We start from the raw sequence: 18900 nt of genomic DNA on the forward strand, positions 1-18900 counted from the left end.
CCCGAGAAACGGGCCTCCCAGACTTTGATGCGGTCATCGACCGTCATGTGACATGCATGACTAAGCCTTTCTAGCGGGCTAACACTAGCTCCTTTCCCCGTGCGTGTTGAAGAGAAAATTTTAAAAACCACAACAATCGAAACACCTTGCAACCACCCCTCCCTCACACACACATCCCTCAATTTCTCAATTTTCTTCACCACACTTTATCATCATGGGTTTCGCCGACCTTTCAACCGATTCTGGCCTTGCCAGTAAGCTACCTTTGCTATTTAAGCGTGCATTCGTTGGCTTTGGCTAATTACTCTGCCCAGTCGCCAACCAATACCTGTCCACACGTAGTTACGTTGAGGGGTAAGTCACTTCTGCATTCTTTTTCGCTCTCAAGCCCCCGTTACTTCACTCGTATTTGTCTATGATGAGAAAAAATTGGTCCGTGTTTATGAGGCGGCTTAAGACACCGCTGTATGACTACACACAATAGCGATTTTCGCACCTCTGAGCTCCTGTCGTTCAACCACCCTTGCAACCGCAATAACTGTCTTTTGTCGACACTATGTGCCTAACCAGTATACATGTGTAGATATGCTCCAACTCAGGCTGATGCCGTGACCTATAAGGCTCTCAATGCTGCCCCAGACACTGCCAAATATCCTCATCTTGCTCGTTGGTACAAGCACATTGCTTCCTACGAGTCGGAATTCTCTTCTTTGCCAGGAGATTCTTCCAAGCCTTACACCGCTTATGGCCCAGAGAGCTCTGACATTCCACTGAATGTTAAGGCTGCCCCTGCTGCCGCTGATGATGATGATATGGACCTCTTCGGTAGCGAGTCAGAGGAAGAAGACCCTGAAGTTGTCGCTGAGAGAGAGAAGAGACTGGCCGAGTATAGAGCAAAGAAGGCTGCCAAGCCTAAGCCTGCTGCTAAATCTATTGTTACCTTGGAAGTTAAACCTTGGGGTAAGCCAGACTGTCCTTGTCGATTCGAACCCGAGATATGATGCTAACATTAGAGTAGATGATGAGACAGATTTAGAACAGATGGAAGCCAATGTCAGAGCCATTCAAAAGGACGGTCTCGTCTGGGGTGCCTCCAAGTTCGTTCCTGTTGGCTTTGGTATTAAGAAATTGCAAATCAATATTGTCATCGAGGACGAGAAGATCTCTGTCAGCGATCTCCAGGAGGAGATCGAAGGTGACGAGGACCACGTTCAGTCTACCGACGTTGTAAGTTGCCTTCTCCCTCTTTCCCCATAAAGATCATCACTTATACCTTTGTAGGCTGCTATGCAAAAACTTTAAGCAACGCAACCGGTGGGTTGTGACTGGAGGTTTGTGACTGGAGGTTAATGACGGATAATTAAACATGATAATTTATTTACACGAGCTTGGATCGTGTGGGAAGCTAGGCCCATACTAGCACCTTGAAAATGAATGAAAATGATTGAATGAATTTCAAAATAATGCCTAATTTTCCGTATTATTCTATTCGCTCTGTGCTCCGTAGACTCACGAAATTTCCATACTCCAGAATGTGGCTGTGGAAGATTCCTGGGGAGAACCGCAAAGCTCCGGTCTTGGCATATGTGGATTTTCGACCAACCACGGTCACGTCCTGCAACTCACGCGGCGGTCTAAATATATGCGGACTTCTGTCCAAAAAAAAGTTCAACTGAACTCCTATTACCTGCAGCAGCCATGGCATTCCTCCCACGTGTACTGGCCACACTCGGCCTCGTTTTCCTTGCACATGCGTAAGTGCCTTTGTCAATCCCTTCGGGAGAAAGAGAGAACAACCCCCCCCCCCCCCCCCCCTCCATAACTTTCTTGACATCCGCTGACTTATTTACTTGTTGGTCCACTTGCAAAGCGGCTACTCTGTACACGAGCACTCCACCTTATATGGCAGCGCACACCCAATTCCTCTGGACATCACCCTCGAGACCCTCGTCGCGGTTGCTCTGGTCATATTCGGCTTAGTGCTTGGAGCTGAGAAACCGCAGCCCATCAGTTGGAGTGCGTGGGCCGGCGAGATCGAAAAGAAAGGTGGCTTGGATAATCCGTTTCTGGGATTGGAAGATCGGACGGCATTTCTGGATATTAGGGTACGTTGTGTTAATATCGACTAGCTCTGTGCGGGGAGTTTGGGGCCGCGCGGGGGCGGGTTGTGTTTATTGAGAGTGCACGCATGCTGATGAATTTGGTAGGCGAAGAGGAAGGAGTTTGCGGATTGGATGAGGCAGCAGGATGGATCCTCGGTGAAGCGGTGACGATGATTTCGGCGTGTAGGTTATAGGGACTTTTTACTCATCTTATCTTCACTGTTGTCTTCGTATGTAGCTATGTCTGGCGGCTGGCTTTGAGAACTGCATCAATACGTTTGATATGCACTTTTGAGATACCCACTATTATTCAAAAAGAAATCAGCCGAAGCTACATACCATTCCGCGGCGTTTGCCAATGCCCGAGACCATGTGTCTCTAACATGGCAAATTCTCAGCCAGACCAACGGCTTTCCATGAATATAGAGACCCATTATCATCATACATAAATGAGATAGTCCTTAGTTCATACATGTGCGTGGCATTGTGTAATGTTATGATGTTGCGACCCATCGGAAGCCCCTTCGGACGAAATTCTCCTCGGGTAACCACTTACCACTTGCGTGTCCCGAGCGGTTTTCTCCGTCTGCCTGGACCCCAGACAACATTCAAAGGGATTTCGGGATTTAATGCTTACTGTCGATCACGTCGGGGTCGTTCATTTAGCTCCGCGAAATACAGTTACTCCAAAAAACGCCTACGAGAAAATATTTGTCCGGTGTGCAGCTTGAGATTGGGTCGCGGCTGACTGCGGCTGTTGATCTCGGCTCTCGCACAGCATGCGTAATGAGATATGTTCTCCGTCGGCAGTTGATTTATGATGCAATACTCGCCCGCAAAGAGAAGGGTCCGGAGTGCGGAGTGTGTGCTCCGTGTCTGTCTTGCTTGGCACATTCGAGCTTGTGTGGCCTGAGTCCCTTGCGAAAAACGAAAAGAAAAAGAAAGAAGATCGCTTCAGCCCAAGGTTGATGATTGTACGGAGTACGGAGTACACAGTACGGAATATTATCTGGAGCTGAGGCTCATAGGAGTGTGAAAGCTGACCTTGCATCTATTTTAAGGCTCAGATGACCGACTGCATTGCGTCAAGCGCTTGGAAGGGGCCACAAGTTTCTAGAAAACGAGGTTTCGAGGAAGTACCGAGTACAGAGTAGTCTATTTTCCATTAACACCATGACATAAATGACAATCACCGGGGCTTTTTGGGGGTCCTGGTCGGATGGAGCGCGCGGCGGGAGAGAACCTTGCGTTTTAGCCTTCCTATTCAAGCCTCCGTGGCTGTGGCGAACTTGGTGGGAAATCCGCGAAGGGTGCGGAGTACATTTTCGGGGGTACAACGCATATACATATATATTATGCGTCCTTTTTAAAAGGGGGCAGGACACCACCCGGAGATTCTGCCAGGAACACCCGGGGTTGGCAAGACCTGAGTGCTTGGAGGCGAACTCTGTTTGTATGAACAAACCGGTACGAAAATCACCCCATATGTACGGAATACTCCGTACTCCGTACATAGTTAGTTATAAGAAGTATACCCGGAGTTCATCCAAAAAAAAAAAAAAAAAGGAATACAAATAAAGATTGTAACCCCGTACCGAGTACCTCCAACGCAAGAAGAAAATGCTCGACCGGCACGGCAGCTCTGGCCCTCAGAGCTCGTCGCTGATGTTCTGTCGTCAAATTAATAATGTACCGGGGGCTGTTTAGGACGGGTCGATCGCTGTGGGCCACCGTCTGACAAGGCGAGGACCAAGCAAACTGCGTCTTTTCCAGCCGGCGGTCCCACTTGTTTATTTCTATTTTTGTGGCCACCCACCCTCCTCGCTTTGTCGCTTGTCTGCGCTCAAAGCGCCGTGACGCACTGCATCGCAAGGTGAAAGGGAGGTCTTACGAATGCGCTGGGCTCTTCGCAGAAAAAGATCAGCAGAGCGTTGCCAACTTTTTCTCGTGGCCTTCCAGCCGACAAAAGCTTGGTGGCGCCATCGTGGATGGGTTCAAACGACGGTGTTCCCACACGGAAAAAGGTGGGTTTCTTCACGACACCTTTGGCAGGGCAACCTCTACCATCTTGAAACAGGCGATAATTTATGGACGTGTTCACCCAGCTGCGCTACCTATTATTTCCCATTATTCGATAATATCGCTTGTTGTGGGCGTCAGCTGTGTCTGACAAGATCCGCCGTCTCGAAGGGAGACAGGTGGAATGTTGCTTTTTCTTTTCCCTGCTGCGTGTACATCCGTAATGTATGGACTCTGTAAGCACACTGTATTTTTGCCAGCCACCAATCCGAACAAAGAGCCAATTGCGGCGTCGAGGAAGAATGGCAATGTCTGTCGTTGCGGGCTTCCCCCGTCACTTATAGAATAGTTAAAAGTTGTAAAAGAAACCGCTGTCATCTGCCAGGGCTTTGCTGGCTGAACCCGTGCTCCGCCAGCGCGAGTGGGCTGGACTTGCATGGCAATGGTGACAGCAGGTCACGGTTTGTTGCCCTGGGCAGGGATGTGCTCGTCACCAAGCCTCGTTGATGTGTAATTTGCCAAGGCAGCGGTGATCCTATCCGAAACAATGCAGAGCCGAGTGGGCCAATGCCACCCAATCGAGTTGCGATAGTTACTGGGATTCTGTTACCAAATCGGAAATAGGATTTGCTCCCGCTGAAAGGACATATAAAGGATTACGAATCCCCCCAGGTGAGGTTGTTTTCCTTCCATCTTTCCTCCCGCCCCGTTCTGCAAAACAACCCTATTGCTCCCGTGTACAATATTATATATCTGTCGACGTCCTCTTTTCTCACTAAACCAACAAACGCGCTGCTCACCAAGCTTTCCGGCTTCCTATTCTCCGCCACCGTCACATAGCTGCTGTCTGTTTCGATCTCACACACACGTCGCCCAAGATGCGTTTCTCCCTCGTCTCCGTCCTCGCCCTGGCCGCTGTTGGCCTCGCACAAGATGTGAGTTCTACCGGTTTTTCCTCATTCTCGATGTCGAGTCTAGCATATTTGCCCTTTTGCTAACTTTTACACGCAGCAAACCGCCGCCCCAACCGGCACAAGCGTATCTCAACCCGCTGACACCGGGAGCATGACCTTCCTCCCAATCCCACCAACAGGAACTGCTCCAGGAGGCACCGGCACTCATATCCCCGGTAACAGCACCATGACATCCCGTCAGACCGACACCGAGAGCCGCACTGTCAGTGGACCTACCGGAACCGGAACAGGTGCCCCAGGTACCTCTTCCTCCGAGGCTATGGCCCCAACCAGCGGTCCCCAAGCCGTTGGCTTCGGTCTCGGTCTCGGTGCTCTCGTCGCTGCTCTTCTTTAAACGACGCCTCATTTTTGTCAAGTTGATTGCCCGTATTTGGACACTCGTTCGCGTCAACAAAAATCGAAAAATAACATCCTTTTTTTGTGTACCATGTGGTCGAACGATGCTAATATCGACTGTACTGGTCTCCGGACTAGGACATGATAATAAGAAAAAAAGAAAGAAAAAAGAAAGGAAAAAAAAGTAAAGCTGATTGACAAAATGAAGGGGGCTTTTTTTTTTTTTTCTTTTTTGTGGCAGAGAATGTGACATTGCTTCGAAATACCCTTTAATATTGTCTAATTTATGTACGCATTCAAGAACCCGGCGTTTTAGATTGCCATCCTCTTCATTTTGTTTTCTCCTGTACGGCTTTGACGGAATTTGTTCTCAACATGCTCACGGATTTGAACTATCGGCTGGAAATTAATAAATACCTCCATTGTAGCAAATCAATACATAGGATTATTACCTGGTGATTAGATGTTTCTCTGAACTGATGCAGGCAAAATGACGATCGACATTGATGTGTGCGCCTCTTGATTATCTTCGCATTGACTTGTTTCGCCGGGTTGGAAACAATTCCTGATTCTCCATCCCCCTTTCATCCGGACACATGAGAGGCGTGTCACTCTGCCAAATCACAAGGGAGCATAATATTTTTTTCAGTTTTGCCTTTTTTTTTTTTTTTTTTTTAAGCTTTTGTTGTTCTTTTCGTGATCTCCTATTCGAGGTCCAGCCCATGAATTTAGCATGACAAGTCCACGTCGCCAGGGGGAACGTCGCCGGCAGCCCTCCGTCTGGCGTCTGCATCCTGCCTGACGTGGTCGAGCCGTCTGCACGTCCGGAAACGTCCTAGCCCGTCACGTGATCACGGAACGCGCGCCCCGAGACGCGATTGCTCAGGCCTACATACCCAGCCACGCGTTGGCCCATCGAGCCTTAAGCTTTGGGCGTCGATCGGCGCGGTAGCTGGATCAACGGGGGCAGCATCAACAATCCAAGCAAAACAACCAAGCCGATGACAATCGACCGACGTCGCCCGGGGAGCCAACTCCGCTCTTCACAATTTCTTTTCCCAGTTACAGAGTAATTATCCTGTTATTGTTGATCCAAAGGAGTCCTAACCTTGAATTTTGGTTTTTTTGGCATTGCTTGTTCCCCCAACCATCCAAGCAAATAAGCTCCCTTGTGAAACCAGACACAGAAGTGCAATGGTGGGGATATTTTCTTATCACGGTTTTTTGTTTTATGCAGCTACCAATAGCTATCCATACAAAAGGCTAATTGTCTCGTCCCATATTTACAGGCTTCTGGTTTTCGCAGACTGGCTGCAGACCATGCGTCTCTTCACAGCTCAGGCCTTCCGCCAAATTATTTCTTCCCCCCATCGAATGGCCAATCCTCCTTTCCGGATGATCTCAGACAGCTCACTATCCTTCTAGCTGGGCCCCCAGTAACGCCTTACTCACAGGGCCTATGGCGGCTACATCTCCGCATCCCTGAAGATTATCCAAAAAGCCCGCCGAAAGCTGCATTTCGAACACGGATATGGCATCCAAATGTCGAAGAATCAACTGGCGCGGTGTGTGTGGACACCCTGAAGAGAGACTGGGAACCGAAATTAACACTGAGAGATGTACTCATTGTGAGTTTTCCTTTTTTTTTTTTTTTTCCCTTTCTCCCTCTTTTCATTCGGCGAACGGCAGTTTACTTTTTGAGCTTCGTGTCTGACTCTTGATGAGACCATATCGTGCCTTTTGATACATCCTAATCCGGATTCGGCTTTGAACTCGGCAGCTGGAGCCCTCTTGCAGGATGATTATGAGGCATTCGCGCGCCAGGCGAAGCTAATGACATCCATACATGCCCCTGTTCCACCGGAGTTAAAAAACCTTGCGCTGGAGGCGAAGAGAAGAGGTGAAGACCCAGAAACAAATCTAGACGAAATTCAAAATACAAAGACTTCGGCCCCTTCGCAGTCGAGGAATAGGTCAAGCTCATCCTCCGTGACTATGAAGAAGGACGTCACGTCGCATAATGCGCCGATGCCTAGCTCCAAGCTAGATATCAGACTCAAAAGGGATAGCTTGCAGGACCAAAAATTAAATGGCGGGCGGGAAGAGGACTCAGATGAAGGCGACGACCTAGGCAGTGCATCCAAAGAAAATGACCCGTCGCTGTCACTGTCCCCTGTCACTTTCCCACCGCCGAGCCCGTGGAAGAGCGTCCTTGGCAAACGGCCGCTTTCCGCACTCACACCGCCCGAACCGGATGAAATGGTTGTGATTAATGACGATGAGGACGGTTTCAACGCTCTAAGCAATTCTGAGAGAAACATCGCGGCAAACATAAACTACAGCGACCGTGGCCAGCGACAGACGTTACGGCGGAAATCTCCGAAAATCGCAGATCCGAGAAACAGTCCAATTATTCCGGCTTCCCCGTTCCAGTCAACAGCCCGGCTGCAGCCTGCTTCCGAAACGGCTCATGCAAAGGGTCGAGCCGAGCAGCAACTAAGTCTAAGCGATGCTCACCCTGCAAATAACGAAATATCCAAGCCCGTAATCGGCAATACATCGCTAAAGGGCAACGTCATCATCACAAACTTGGCTCCTCGGGCCCAGCCACCATCCGCAACTACCGCGTTCATGCCCCAATATTCGAGAAGCCCCCTTTCTGGCGTCGGCACCATTTCATCCAAATCTCGACCATCCAAACCACCTCCTCCAGCCACCCGCAAGGTATCAACCAACAGTGTTAGACCGAAGCCGCGAACGGGGCTTAGACGGCTATAGTTACCTATTTTCCTTTTTATCCTTTCTATTTACCAGCTACTTATGCTTTATTTTGCTTTCGTGTCCCTCCTTTCAGTCATGAAATAGCATGGGTGGTTTTTCTCAACAGCGATTATTTTCGTTAATGTATGTTGCACAGCGAAGCAGTTTTCAGTCCCAATGAAAACTTATGGTGAACGAAAGAAGTACGAGGGCGTAGCCGATGTCTGAAGAGTTGTCCTTGGATCTTACTTTAACGGCAGAAAGTTAAGAGCAGCAGATGATACTTGGAATAAGATAGCGAAGTAAGAGTAGATTTATGTACGCCCAAATTTTCCAATGATACTTGTAAATCGTGATACAGAGAATACAGCCGGCATTTCACATTGCCAGACATCATGGTATAAGGCACAGAGTAGATCCGTAATATATTAATAGCATCTTAACACACTCTCTGCCCCCATCTCCATGTAATTTGCTCCTCGGGAACAATTAGGTTCTCTTTCAAAGTTGAAAACTAACTATTTTGAGAAAGAAAAATGAAATGAGGCTGTGGTGTAGAGCCTGCTAAGATGCTGGGGATCCTTGACTGCAACCAAAAAAAGTGAAAGTGATATCAACCCCTCTGCAGTGCACACAAATATGTATCCAACAAAGGGTCTGGGAAGACAAACCAGAAGTGACCATGGCTGATACAAGGTGTCTGCATGTGAAATATATATGTATACATACATGCAAGACTATTAATCTCCCTTTAGCATTTTCTAATAAGTTAGTTGTAGGAACATCAACGTCAATTACAATATATGCATATACCACAGGCGATTGAAAAGATACCGAGTTGATTCGCGTGTCACTGTATAAAATCAATTTTCAGGAACATGCAATTTGAAATAAGCATATAGACAAGCCACATGACAAATTCTGTCAAAGCAGCAGTACATGAACCACCAGTAATATTTTGTAGTCAATAGCAATCTGGGCCTGTTTCATGAATATTCGCTGTCAGACTACTAGACTTTTGAGTTTGCAAGAGTGAGAGTTCTTATTTCAACCCAATGCGGTAACAGGTGAGGTGATATGGCGATATGCGCAAGAAGCAACGGACCTGAACGCCAGCAGCTGGGAAACCTCATGTATGAAATGCAGCATCAACAGAAGAGTTCAAAATAATGAGTTTGGGGTAGCAAGTGGGCAACCAGTCGAGGAAAGTCTCCGCATATATGATGTTGACCATTCGTAAATGACCTAAGCAGGCAGAATAAGGGACTGTCGTTTCACAGTACACACTCAAAGCTATAAAGATACGCCCAGCTTGTCGTTACCGGCTTCAAAGCGCATATGGGTTCACCGACCTAATAGTAAGGCACCTATTTCGATACTGTAAGCTACAACCCAGCAACCTTTTTGGGTGGGTAAAGGTCAACTTACGGTGGACTCTTGCTAAGGTCAGTTTTTAGAATAATTGGCACTCTGGTCATTTCTGTAACATCCTGGATATACTCGCCATCTTCCTCGCGAAGTTTAAAGAGGTTGATATATCTCTCCTTGTTGGAAAGTTTGACCTCTGGAGCCTCGGCGGCGCTAATCGCTATTTTCGGATCGGATTGGGTCCGATGTGGCGTTTGAACATGGCCGTTTCTCGTTGGGGATGGTGGCATACTCTGTGTGGAGCGGTCAGCTGGCGAGTTGAGCGATACGCCTGCTGCCATTTCTGCCAATTCGGACATGTCATCCTCATCGTCATCGAAGAGAGCATCGACATCATCGGTCGACATGGTACCCGTTTCAGTTTGTTTCCTTTGCGCCTCCTCTCTTTCTCTGGCTCGCTGTCTGGCCTCCTCTGCTTGGCGAGCAGCAGCGGCAGCGTTCGCAGCTCGTGAACTTAGAGTAGGCTTTGGTCGTTCGTCTTCAGGAATGTAGGCGGAAGATGGTACGCCCCTCTCCCAGTATAGTTCAAGCACGCGTTCATCCTTGCGGAACTCAGCCTTCTTCAAAGGGAGCTGGTCACAATGTACTCGTTTTTCGAATCCATATTCTGGGATGAGCACATCAAAAGCGGATTCGTAAACACAAAGTACAATGCCCTCGCTGATAAGGTCACCTCCGATTTCCTGTCTTTTCTTGTCAATGATGCGGCAAGATTCGATGTGAACGCTCTGTTCCTGCGCATTCTGGGCAGAATCCTTCTTGTTGTTACAGTGATCGGCGGTTTTAGAGAGGTTTTCAATATCCTCCGGGAAGTCAGCATTATTTATCATCGCATCTAACTGACGGTGGACAATAATGTCCGCGTAGCGGCGCGACGGGTTAGTAAAGTGAGTGTAAAGAGGCAAGTTGAGGGTATAATGCTGTCGCTCTTCATCCCGGACGGTTCCGGCAACGTAATACTTCGCACGGCGCATAGCCTTGATCAGAAGTGTTTCCATGCCCTATGAAAAATTAATCAGCAAGGTTCATTTAAAACTCTACACATGTTTCACATACTTTCCGCAAGTCAACATCCTGGATTTTGAAAAGGCTGTTTTGCAGAGTTCCACTACTTGTGGAATCCATGTCGTACCCGAGCCTGGACATTCTATCAACAAAAGTTCCCAGTCTCCTGAAATTGGGAGATGCCTGGCGGCGAAGGAAAGCCTTCTGGGGGAAAGCTGTAAATAGCCGTTTAGCAACGAGGGAGTTTGTCTTGTGGCTTAATTCCTCCATAAGCTCGTGAGCTGTAGAAGAGTCAAAAATATTATGCATGACAGGCACGTTCTCGTCGTCAAGTTGATAAAATAGTCTCAGCGGCGGCACATCTGCTGATCGATGACCGAAGCGGGCTTCTCTAAACTTCGACGCGATGCTCTGGAATCGGCGGATTAGTACCGTTATACCAAAGTGGGGAATGAATAATAAAGCACTCACGTTCAGCAGCTTAACTTCATCAAGGGTAGCGGCTTGAAGCTCAACTTCCTTGCCAGCAATAGCTGCATCGATCTCATCGTACGTCAATTTCCCTGAGCTCTTGATTATTCCTTTGCCAATCCAGGGTTCGTCCTCGACAGCGCCCGTCTTAGGGTCCACACGGAAGACAACGCTGACTGTCAAGCGATCTTCTCCCGGCTGCAAAGAGCATACTTCGCCTGAAAGACGAGGTGGAAGCATGTTCACAATGCGAGTCATCAAGTACACCCCAGTACCACGCTTCTTTGCCTCCCTGTCGACTAGAGAGTTGAACTTGATGAAATGAGTGACATCAGCAACGTGGAAGCCGATTTCGACTTTATCGTCGTCAAGCGGTTTTACATGGATCGCGTTGTCCAATGCGTTCGAGCCGTTGGGATCAATGGTCAAGGTCCTCTCATCACGGAAATCACGACGCGAGGCCAGCGATGCGGCACTTTCACTTTCTAAAGACCAATTTTCAAATCCAACATTCTTCAAGACGGCATCGGAAAATTCATCGGAAGCAAAGTTGTTGTCTCTTAAAAGAGCGTCCGTTTCAACGTTCAAGTCGCCCATGGTGCCTAATTGCTCGACCAGAGTTCCGAATGGATGAAGAGAAGTAATAGGCCATCTCTTGATGGCAGCCACGAAGATGTTATTTGCGTAGTCCTGGTGCTTCTCCACAAAGTCTCTCGGAGCTTGCTCCGTGGGAATAGCGATAAGAGGCACACGCTTATCGGTAGGTTTGAACCAGACGATTTTTGGTTTGTCCTGTTGCCGCTCTTGCTGAGGTCGACTATGGCCACCATCTCTGGCTTGACGTTCAGCTTCTTGCTTCTCCTTTGTTGCCTGGCTACTTGGACGAAGAAGACCAAGCGAACCGGAGAACATCTGGCCAGGCACACGCTCTATCACAGCAACGACGTGACCCGCATACAATGGCTTGTGCTCATCGCTGATCTCATCCTCTTCGACAAGCAAAAGACTTTGTCCTTCAACTTCGACGTCATCATTCTTCTTTTGTGTTGGGCGCTGTCGAAGACTACCTCGCCGACGAATGCTTCCATCGGGAGCGATTTGAGAGTCTCCGTTTGTGACTGAATCGGATCTGCCTTTGTCAAGTCCGGCGGAGCTGCCACTTCGAGTATCGGTGATATCCTTTCGCTTTTTCTTCTCTTCCTTTTCACGCTTTTGACTCCAGACTTCGTCCACATCGAGAAGTTCTACGGCGACAAGATCACCTTCAAGAGCTCTGTTTCTATCCTTGCTGCCACAGATAAAGATATCCGCATCGAGGTCAGGTGTAGTAACATAGGCATCGGACCGATTTTTCTTGTTGACCCGTAAGATACCAGTGACTAGCTGCCCGTCGTTGAGCAAGGCAGGCAAGTTTGCTTGAGGAAGATATGGGGTGAACAGGGTCTTTCGCTGTTGCTGCTGCTGTTGGGCCGCGAGCTGAGGGCTGATTTGTTGATTAGGTTGCAGTGACACATTTTGCCCGTTCAGCTGTCCGCCCTGCTGCATGGCCTGCAACTGAGCTAATTGAAGAGGCCCCAGATGCTGAGCACCGAAAAGTTGAGGTGGTGCCATGACGACCGGTCCTTGAGGCAGCTGGATGAGCTGAGGCTGTCCGGTATATTGGAAGGAACCTATAGAGCCAACGGACTGGTTTACAGAGCCCCGTACTCGGTGACCCGGCTGAAAACCACCTCCGCCTTGCTGTTGGTTGAAACCCCCCATGGAGCCTCTCTGCTGGTCTTGCGCCTGGCCCTGGTTGCCTTGTTGACGCCAATTGCTATCAAAATTCCTAGAGGCAGTTCGACCATGTCCTTGATGACTTGAGCGGCGCTGTCCGTCTCCGGGACCATCTCCAGTTTGGGGGAATTGGAATCCGCCAACTCCCCTGGCGGGAGGCCCACGACCATTACCAACAGCAAGAGACTGGCTGCGCATATGAGCACCGGCACGGATATTCCCAGCCCGGTGGACCCCCAAGCCTTGTGGGGCTTGCGGCGTGGTGCTCGTGGCAGCGGTGCCCGCTTTTTCTTCGGGCGTGGAACTTCTTTCACCCTGGCCTGAACTAGAGGCGCCCGAAGAGCCGGGTATTGGAAATTGGAAGCCGGAAGTAGTTCGTTTCTGTTGTGCTAGTTCGGCAGCTTTTCTGGCTTCTGGAAGAGCTAAAGAGTGGCGACGTTGGTGTCCACCACCAGGTGCACCCCGACCACGACCTTGACCGCCATTCTCGCGACTTTGACTCGATTGGGTTTGGCCTTGCTGGCTGAACTCGCCGTAAGCTGACCCGGAGGAGGGAGCCGGGGGAGGACCCATTCCAACATTAGGCATAGCAGATTGGTTGCGGCGATGCGATGGTTGATTTGGATTGTTCATGGGAACGCCGAGCTGTTGTTGCTGGACTTGCGGAAACTGGAACGCATTTCCATGAGATGGCATGTTAGGGATGCCACCTTGGCCTTGAATACCGGTTGGAGAGTAGGCGTTAGTCATGTGCTGCAGCGGTTGTTGGGGCTGTAGATATCCCATGTTAACGTATTGTTGGTGAGTTGCAGCGATCTGCTGCTGTTGCTGCTGAAGCAGCTCTATCTGTTGCTGTAAAGCTAATTGCTCCACTGATTGAGATGTCAGCCGCAGCTGCGCATATATATAGGTCTCTAGGGATTTACAGGGCACTTACTCATAAGAGGAGTAAGCTCTGATGGGCTTCTCCGATGGGCGATGTGCAGCCGTCTACCAGTGGGACCTGGGATCCCAGACTGCCCTTGTTGATCCATAATTGCGATGCCACTGGAGCAAAAGCAAGGTTATGCTGACAAGCTATTCAGGATACTTCAATGACGAGACTCGATCCTGTCAGAAAAAAAAAATGACTCGAGGTCAATGAATGGCTGTTTTAAGAGGCTTTCCTTTTTTCGAGTGAGATGCGAATTAATCGGTATTCTACGGAGGAAATACGACGCAGATGTTAGCCTAGACAAGAACCCCGAAACGAGAGTTGATTGAACAGACTCACAATTTACTCAAAAGAGATAGAATAAACCGTTGCTGGATAGGTTCACCTAAATGACTAGACGGGCGGAGACGGGATACGATGGTCTCACGGAGCGGGCAGTCTGGTGTGAGCCGGGGAGGAGGGGGGAAGAGGGATGGAAAAGGATAGTTGTTTGTCAGAACTCGGCAGCCTTTCTTGATCCGACTGGATCGGACTGGATTAGTTTGGTTGTTTGTTTGTACGCATCCACTGGAGGGGTGGAAGGAAAGGACGGCGTTACCCAGCGAAGGGGGAAGGACCGAGACACGCCCACGCTGCGACTGATTGGGAAAGCGCAGACACTGCTGTTGTTGGTGGAAAGCACGAGTTAGACCCAATGAGCAGAAAGCAGCGAGTTACCGCAGCGGTTGCCCGAGTGGGGGGTTTGCAAAGACAGCGATAGAGAGAGAGAGAGAGAGCGAGACAGGCTGCGGGAGTTTTGGGCATGCGTGGGACAGCTAGAGCTCTGATAATGAGGGAAAGATGTAACAGGCAAAAGGACAGGCTTAAGGACAGGGAACAGCCGGCAACGGAGAAAAAAGAAAGCAAGATTACAAAAAAGGAAAAATGGAATTAAGAAACAGTATAGCTGGAAGAAGGGAAATATACGACGAAGAGAGGAGAGGGAGAAGGGAGGAGAGGGAGAGACACAGAGAGAGAGAGAGAGAGAGAGAGAGAGAGAGAAGGGGAGAGAGAGGGAGAGATGACGCTCTGACGCTCTGGAGGTGGGCAAAAGAGGGCGGACGGGGGGGAATGGGAAAGGAAGGAAGAACGGCCAAACAAGGATGCCAGGCGAACTTGCTGTGAAGAGATGGCGAAGGGGGGATTTGTTTGGCTGTTCCCTCCACTCGAGCCAGCGAGGAAGCGACGGCCCAGCTTGGGCCTCTTTAGGGGCACTCACCGCTTCAGGCTTAGCGTGCTTCCGGGCTCCACCGGCCGGGTGAGAACGCTTGTACGTGTTGGGACTAGTGCGGCAAATGCGCGTGACTCCAAGAGGCGCTAGGCCTGTTCGGGGTGAGAGCTTCCCTGGCGCTGTGATCGCGCGGGCGAACGCTGGCTGGTCAGCTTGCACGAGATCGAAGGACGCTGTGGCGTTGGAGCACCCTGCATCAAGCGGAGACGAGAGACTGCGCTGTTCTGTAAGACGAACGTATCAATAATCAGGCTGCTAGAGAACTGATGACTGGTAAAGAAAGATCGGGGGAGGATCGAAAACGCAGGATCGTAGCGAAAAAGAAAAAAAAGCAAACGTGGCGGGCAGGTGGATTAGAGAGGAAAAAGAGAAGAGTCGTTTTTTTTAAAGGTTGCCGCGTTCTTATGGTTTTCTCTCTCCCCACCCCCCGCGATGCTGGAAGATGATGAGTGAATGACGCCGGTTTGACTTCGACAGCAACAAGCGGTAGACTCTGCAAAGGCGAAATGGTGATGTAAAGCCAACCAGAGAACAGCAGAAGTGCATTGGCAACAGCAGCGTTTCAGCTCTTGGTTCCGTGGTTTCCCACCCGCTATTGGCTTTGAAGTCTGTCCGCAACCACAAAAAAATATAGTCTTTTGGCATACCCTTATCCATCCGTCCCCCCCCAACACCCGCCGCGGCCCTTCTCACCCTGTCTGTCCTGTCTTCTGCTTTTTCTTGACAACCTTGACCTTCTGTTGCCGTTGGCGCTTAACTCCAGCTGCTTCCAGATGGGGCTCTCTCTTCTTTAGCGCGACTCGACAGAGGTGGATTGAAGATTTGCCGCTGACCAGGCGCTTGCTTGCTTGCAATCTGTAAATACTCATGACGTCCTCTCCCACGCGCCATCCGACGTTTTACTAACCGGTTGATCCGTTGTTTTACAGGTCCATTCCCTTTTCCGCCTGCAGATTTGACTTTCGGCTTGTCCCTTGACCTGCACACGCCGTCGGCCCTCTACATAATAACAAAATCGTTTGTTATAAAAAGATTTTATTTAGCAATTTTGCGCAGGACCAGCTGGGGAGCAGCAGTGTTGCACAAAAAGGCGGTGTTGGCTCGAGCTGTCCGCCCCTTCATTGATCGTAAGGTGGTCTGTGGGCGTGCGCTCGTTCGTTCAAGTCAACGGAACTTCTCGTCCTTTCAAACCATCGAGATGGTGAAGGAGAGGGAAATTGCTCGACGTCCGTAGCTAAAAGAAGAAAAAAGAATTTCTCGCCCAATCTAAATCAGCCTGTTTGCTTCTCACAATCATTTGTGTCTATAGCTCCTGTCTCTTGTCCCTTAACCATTGATGTCACTGTGTACCTTGCATCTCCTAGCACCCTCGCAGTTATCCGTTCTTTGACCCTATACTCTTTTTTTTTCCCCCGTGGCCACGAAACCTCTACACATCTGAACTACTCATTCGACCACGGGTGCTCCTCTTTTCATCTCATATCCGGTCAGCATGGCTCGCACCAAAGGGCTGCTGGACAGTCCTTCCAAGCAGCTGATGCAGGACCTCATCAGAGACCTCGAGCAAGTGCGTCTACATAATTCGGAGCTCAAGAGGGTTAAACAGTACGAGCGGCGATCATTCTACGAACGCCTCGACCAAATCGATCGCGAGAGGGAAGAAGTCCACAATGCAGCATTGAGTGCCGCCGCCGCTAAACGGGACCAGTTACGACGAGAGGCGGAGGAAACATTACACCAGCATCTACGAGCCGCCGAAGAAGAGCGTAGACGCAAAGAAGAGGAGGAGCGGAGGAGGAAAGAAAAAATTGAACGTGAGAAAGCTGAAAAGGAGCGTCGTGAACGGGAAGAGGCCGCTCGACGGGAGGCTGAGAGGAAAGCGAGGGAAGAGCAGAGGAGACGACAGGCCGAAGAAACTGAACGCATTCGGAAAGCTAAGGAAGAAGCGGAGAAGAAAGCCCGTGAGGAACGTGAGGAACGTGAGCGTCTGGAACAAGAGAAGAAGAAACAGGAGGAAGAGAGACTGAAGGTACAGAAGGAGCAGGAGAAAAAGGTCGCAGAGCAAAAGAGACCAGAAATTCGAGAATTTCTTGGTGAAACCCGGCGCACACCGCAAGAGGTGACTGAGCATAAACGATACCTCGAATTACACAAACACCTTAAGCAGTTCAGAAAGTACATGGTCGACGAGACCAAGAAGAACCCGGTTCTTAAGCAGCATATGGGAGACATGCGCCGAACAATCAAAAAATGTGTCGGCCAGCTGTTAACCAACGATACAGCGGCCAACAGAACTCCAGTAGGTCCACTTTTACCCTTCAGTTGACATGATATATCGGCTCTAACCGTTGTCTAGACCAACGAGATTGTCACCATCCTCAAGAAAGCTTCGGCCCTACAAGAACCCTCCATCGACATTCGCCAATTTATCGCCTTCCCACCACCTCACGTTGTGAACGAAGAGAGCAAGGTTCCCGCGCTACTAATATACCTTCTCAATATATTTGCTAAGGCAATAATAGCCCAACTAGTGGCCGAAGCTGGCGTAACGCCGAAATGTGCCGGTCCCCTTGGAGTCCTCACTGCCCAAGTCTTTTCTATGGACGCATTCGTCTACAAAGGTTGCTCCATGATCGACATCCTGCTCGCGAAGTATCACGTCGTATGCCCCGTCCTCTGGGGCTTCTACGGCAGCGAATCCACCCAGACAGGTAAAACAGCACTAGGTTGGTGGCGAGACGAACCAGACGGACCTTTCGTCTCCCGGCAGGTCCACGAGGAACGCATGATCGGCCTAGGAGCCGGATTCGCAGCGATATCCCTCCGAGACTTTTCCAAAACTTCTCGCCAAAACCCGCTACCGAACACACACTTTTGGAAAGCACTTTCAATCATTGTTAACGTTCCTCCAGAGGAAATTCAGGATACCCATCTGACGGTGTTGGGTGCGATGTTGAAGTTTTCTGCGCAGAGGGTTGTTGGATTTTGGGGTGATTTGGGTCTTTTGGCATTGAGACATGCAATCGTGACGTTCCCGTCATCGCTCTCGAAAAAGTCGAGCGCAAGGTCGTCGGTGGAGATCTTGAGAGACCTCTATGCGCGAGAACATTGCATTCTTATTTGAAAGATTGAAGTTAACTAAGTTGCGGCAATCTATTCCAGCTACCTACCACATTATTTGAAATGTGATACCCTTGGAAACGGGCCGACGAATGAGTCTGGGCTGGCCTGTGGTATGAATATTTTTTGTGTACGATCCATCTATGGCATCTGACGGCCTTCGATTTGGGTAATGTAAGAAAAATCGGCTGGATTGGGAGATCCGCGAATGGCGCCAATGTGCATCGCACTCGCCCTATGTGACTTTGCTAAAGCTGCACGTATGGATATTACGATACATTATTCCCAAAGCATATAAACGAAATCTAGATAGTATCGCATCAGGGAAATACTCGTTGATAATCCCCGGCACGACTCTGCAAATATATTGTTCTAGCTTTAAGGGTGAGATTCAAAGCGGACCGGTTCCTTATATAGCGCGCCAGCCCTTGATAATGTGTGTATGTATATAATGGGGCTTCCAACAGCCAGGCGGGCCAAGATTCTTCAAAATTCCAGACTGACGGGTATTTTGGGGAATTTTAAGCACCTGACTATGTAGAGTACAAATTAGCGTAAACCATAGTATAAAAACAAGTTTGGGCCGCCAAAACAGGAATCGTTTATCCGAGCTCATTGTATATCATTCATAATCTAAAGTACCAAATTCAGATATACTAAAAATTGCAAGGGTATATGTATATATGTATGGCTATCAATCTGGTC

The 18900-nt window shown here is 49.3% G+C and overlaps 8 protein-coding genes across 8 annotated transcripts; 6 read left to right on the top strand and 2 right to left on the bottom strand.

The window, feature by feature from the left end:
• Positions 1-142: 142 nt before the first annotated feature.
• CIMG_06970 (elongation factor 1-beta) lies at positions 143-1483 on the top strand. Its single transcript, XM_001243073.2, has 5 exons — positions 143-254; positions 315-354; positions 584-960; positions 1019-1227; positions 1282-1483. Exons 1-5 carry the CDS (start codon positions 215-217, stop codon positions 1300-1302), a joined length of 687 nt encoding a protein of 228 aa, XP_001243074.1. The 5' UTR covers positions 143-214; the 3' UTR covers positions 1303-1483.
• A 215-nt stretch (positions 1484-1698) lies between these two features.
• Positions 1699-2270, top strand: CIMG_06971 (uncharacterized protein; the record flags this gene model as incomplete). Its single annotated transcript, XM_001243074.2, has 3 exons — positions 1699-1754; positions 1871-2105; positions 2208-2270. The coding sequence occupies 3 exons, from the start codon at positions 1699-1701 to the stop codon at positions 2268-2270; spliced, it is 354 nt and encodes a 117-aa protein (XP_001243075.2).
• Positions 2271-2511: 241 nt separating this feature from the next.
• On the bottom strand, positions 2512-3379 carry CIMG_13095 (uncharacterized protein). Its single transcript, XM_004445374.1, has 2 exons — positions 3147-3379; positions 2512-3019 (listed from the first exon to the last, which is right to left on the bottom strand). The coding sequence occupies exons 1-2, from the start codon at positions 3151-3153 to the stop codon at positions 2784-2786; spliced, it is 243 nt and encodes an 80-aa protein (XP_004445431.1). The 5' UTR covers positions 3154-3379; the 3' UTR covers positions 2512-2783.
• Positions 3380-4828: 1449 nt separating this feature from the next.
• CIMG_06973 (uncharacterized protein) lies at positions 4829-5944 on the top strand. Its single transcript, XM_001243076.2, has 2 exons — positions 4829-5056; positions 5133-5944. Exons 1-2 carry the CDS (start codon positions 5000-5002, stop codon positions 5427-5429), a joined length of 354 nt encoding a protein of 117 aa, XP_001243077.1. The 5' UTR covers positions 4829-4999; the 3' UTR covers positions 5430-5944.
• A 524-nt stretch (positions 5945-6468) lies between these two features.
• On the top strand, positions 6469-8533 carry CIMG_06974 (ubiquitin conjugating enzyme E2). The gene is made up of 3 exons (XM_001243077.2): positions 6469-6628; positions 6721-7059; positions 7157-8533. The coding sequence occupies exons 1-3, from the start codon at positions 6626-6628 to the stop codon at positions 8207-8209; spliced, it is 1395 nt and encodes a 464-aa protein (XP_001243078.2). The 5' UTR covers positions 6469-6625; the 3' UTR covers positions 8210-8533.
• A 500-nt stretch (positions 8534-9033) lies between these two features.
• Positions 9034-14210, bottom strand: CIMG_06975 (VacB and RNase II family 3'-5' exoribonuclease). Its single transcript, XM_001243078.2, has 6 exons — positions 14145-14210; positions 13809-14071; positions 11096-13743; positions 10676-11035; positions 9620-10620; positions 9034-9558 (listed from the first exon to the last, which is right to left on the bottom strand). Exons 2-6 carry the CDS (start codon positions 13903-13905, stop codon positions 9519-9521), a joined length of 4146 nt encoding a protein of 1381 aa, XP_001243079.2. The 5' UTR covers positions 13906-14071; positions 14145-14210; the 3' UTR covers positions 9034-9518.
• A 929-nt stretch (positions 14211-15139) lies between these two features.
• Positions 15140-16023, top strand: CIMG_06976 (uncharacterized protein; the record flags this gene model as incomplete). Its single annotated transcript, XM_001243079.2, has 2 exons — positions 15140-15932; positions 16005-16023. One exon carries the CDS (start codon positions 15140-15142, stop codon positions 15320-15322), a length of 183 nt encoding a protein of 60 aa, XP_001243080.1. The 3' UTR covers positions 15323-15932; positions 16005-16023.
• A 544-nt stretch (positions 16024-16567) lies between these two features.
• CIMG_06977 (RNA export mediator Gle1) lies at positions 16568-18534 on the top strand (the record flags this gene model as incomplete). Its single annotated transcript, XM_001243080.2, has 2 exons — positions 16568-17374; positions 17432-18534. The coding sequence occupies 2 exons, from the start codon at positions 16568-16570 to the stop codon at positions 18197-18199; spliced, it is 1575 nt and encodes a 524-aa protein (XP_001243081.1). The 3' UTR covers positions 18200-18534.
• Between the last annotated feature and the right edge of the window lie 366 nt (positions 18535-18900).

The sequence above is a fragment of the Coccidioides immitis genome (assembly GCF_000149335.2).
Source record: "Coccidioides immitis RS genomic scaffold supercont3.2, whole genome shotgun sequence".
Taxonomy (NCBI): Eukaryota; Fungi; Ascomycota; class Eurotiomycetes; order Onygenales; family Onygenaceae; genus Coccidioides; species Coccidioides immitis.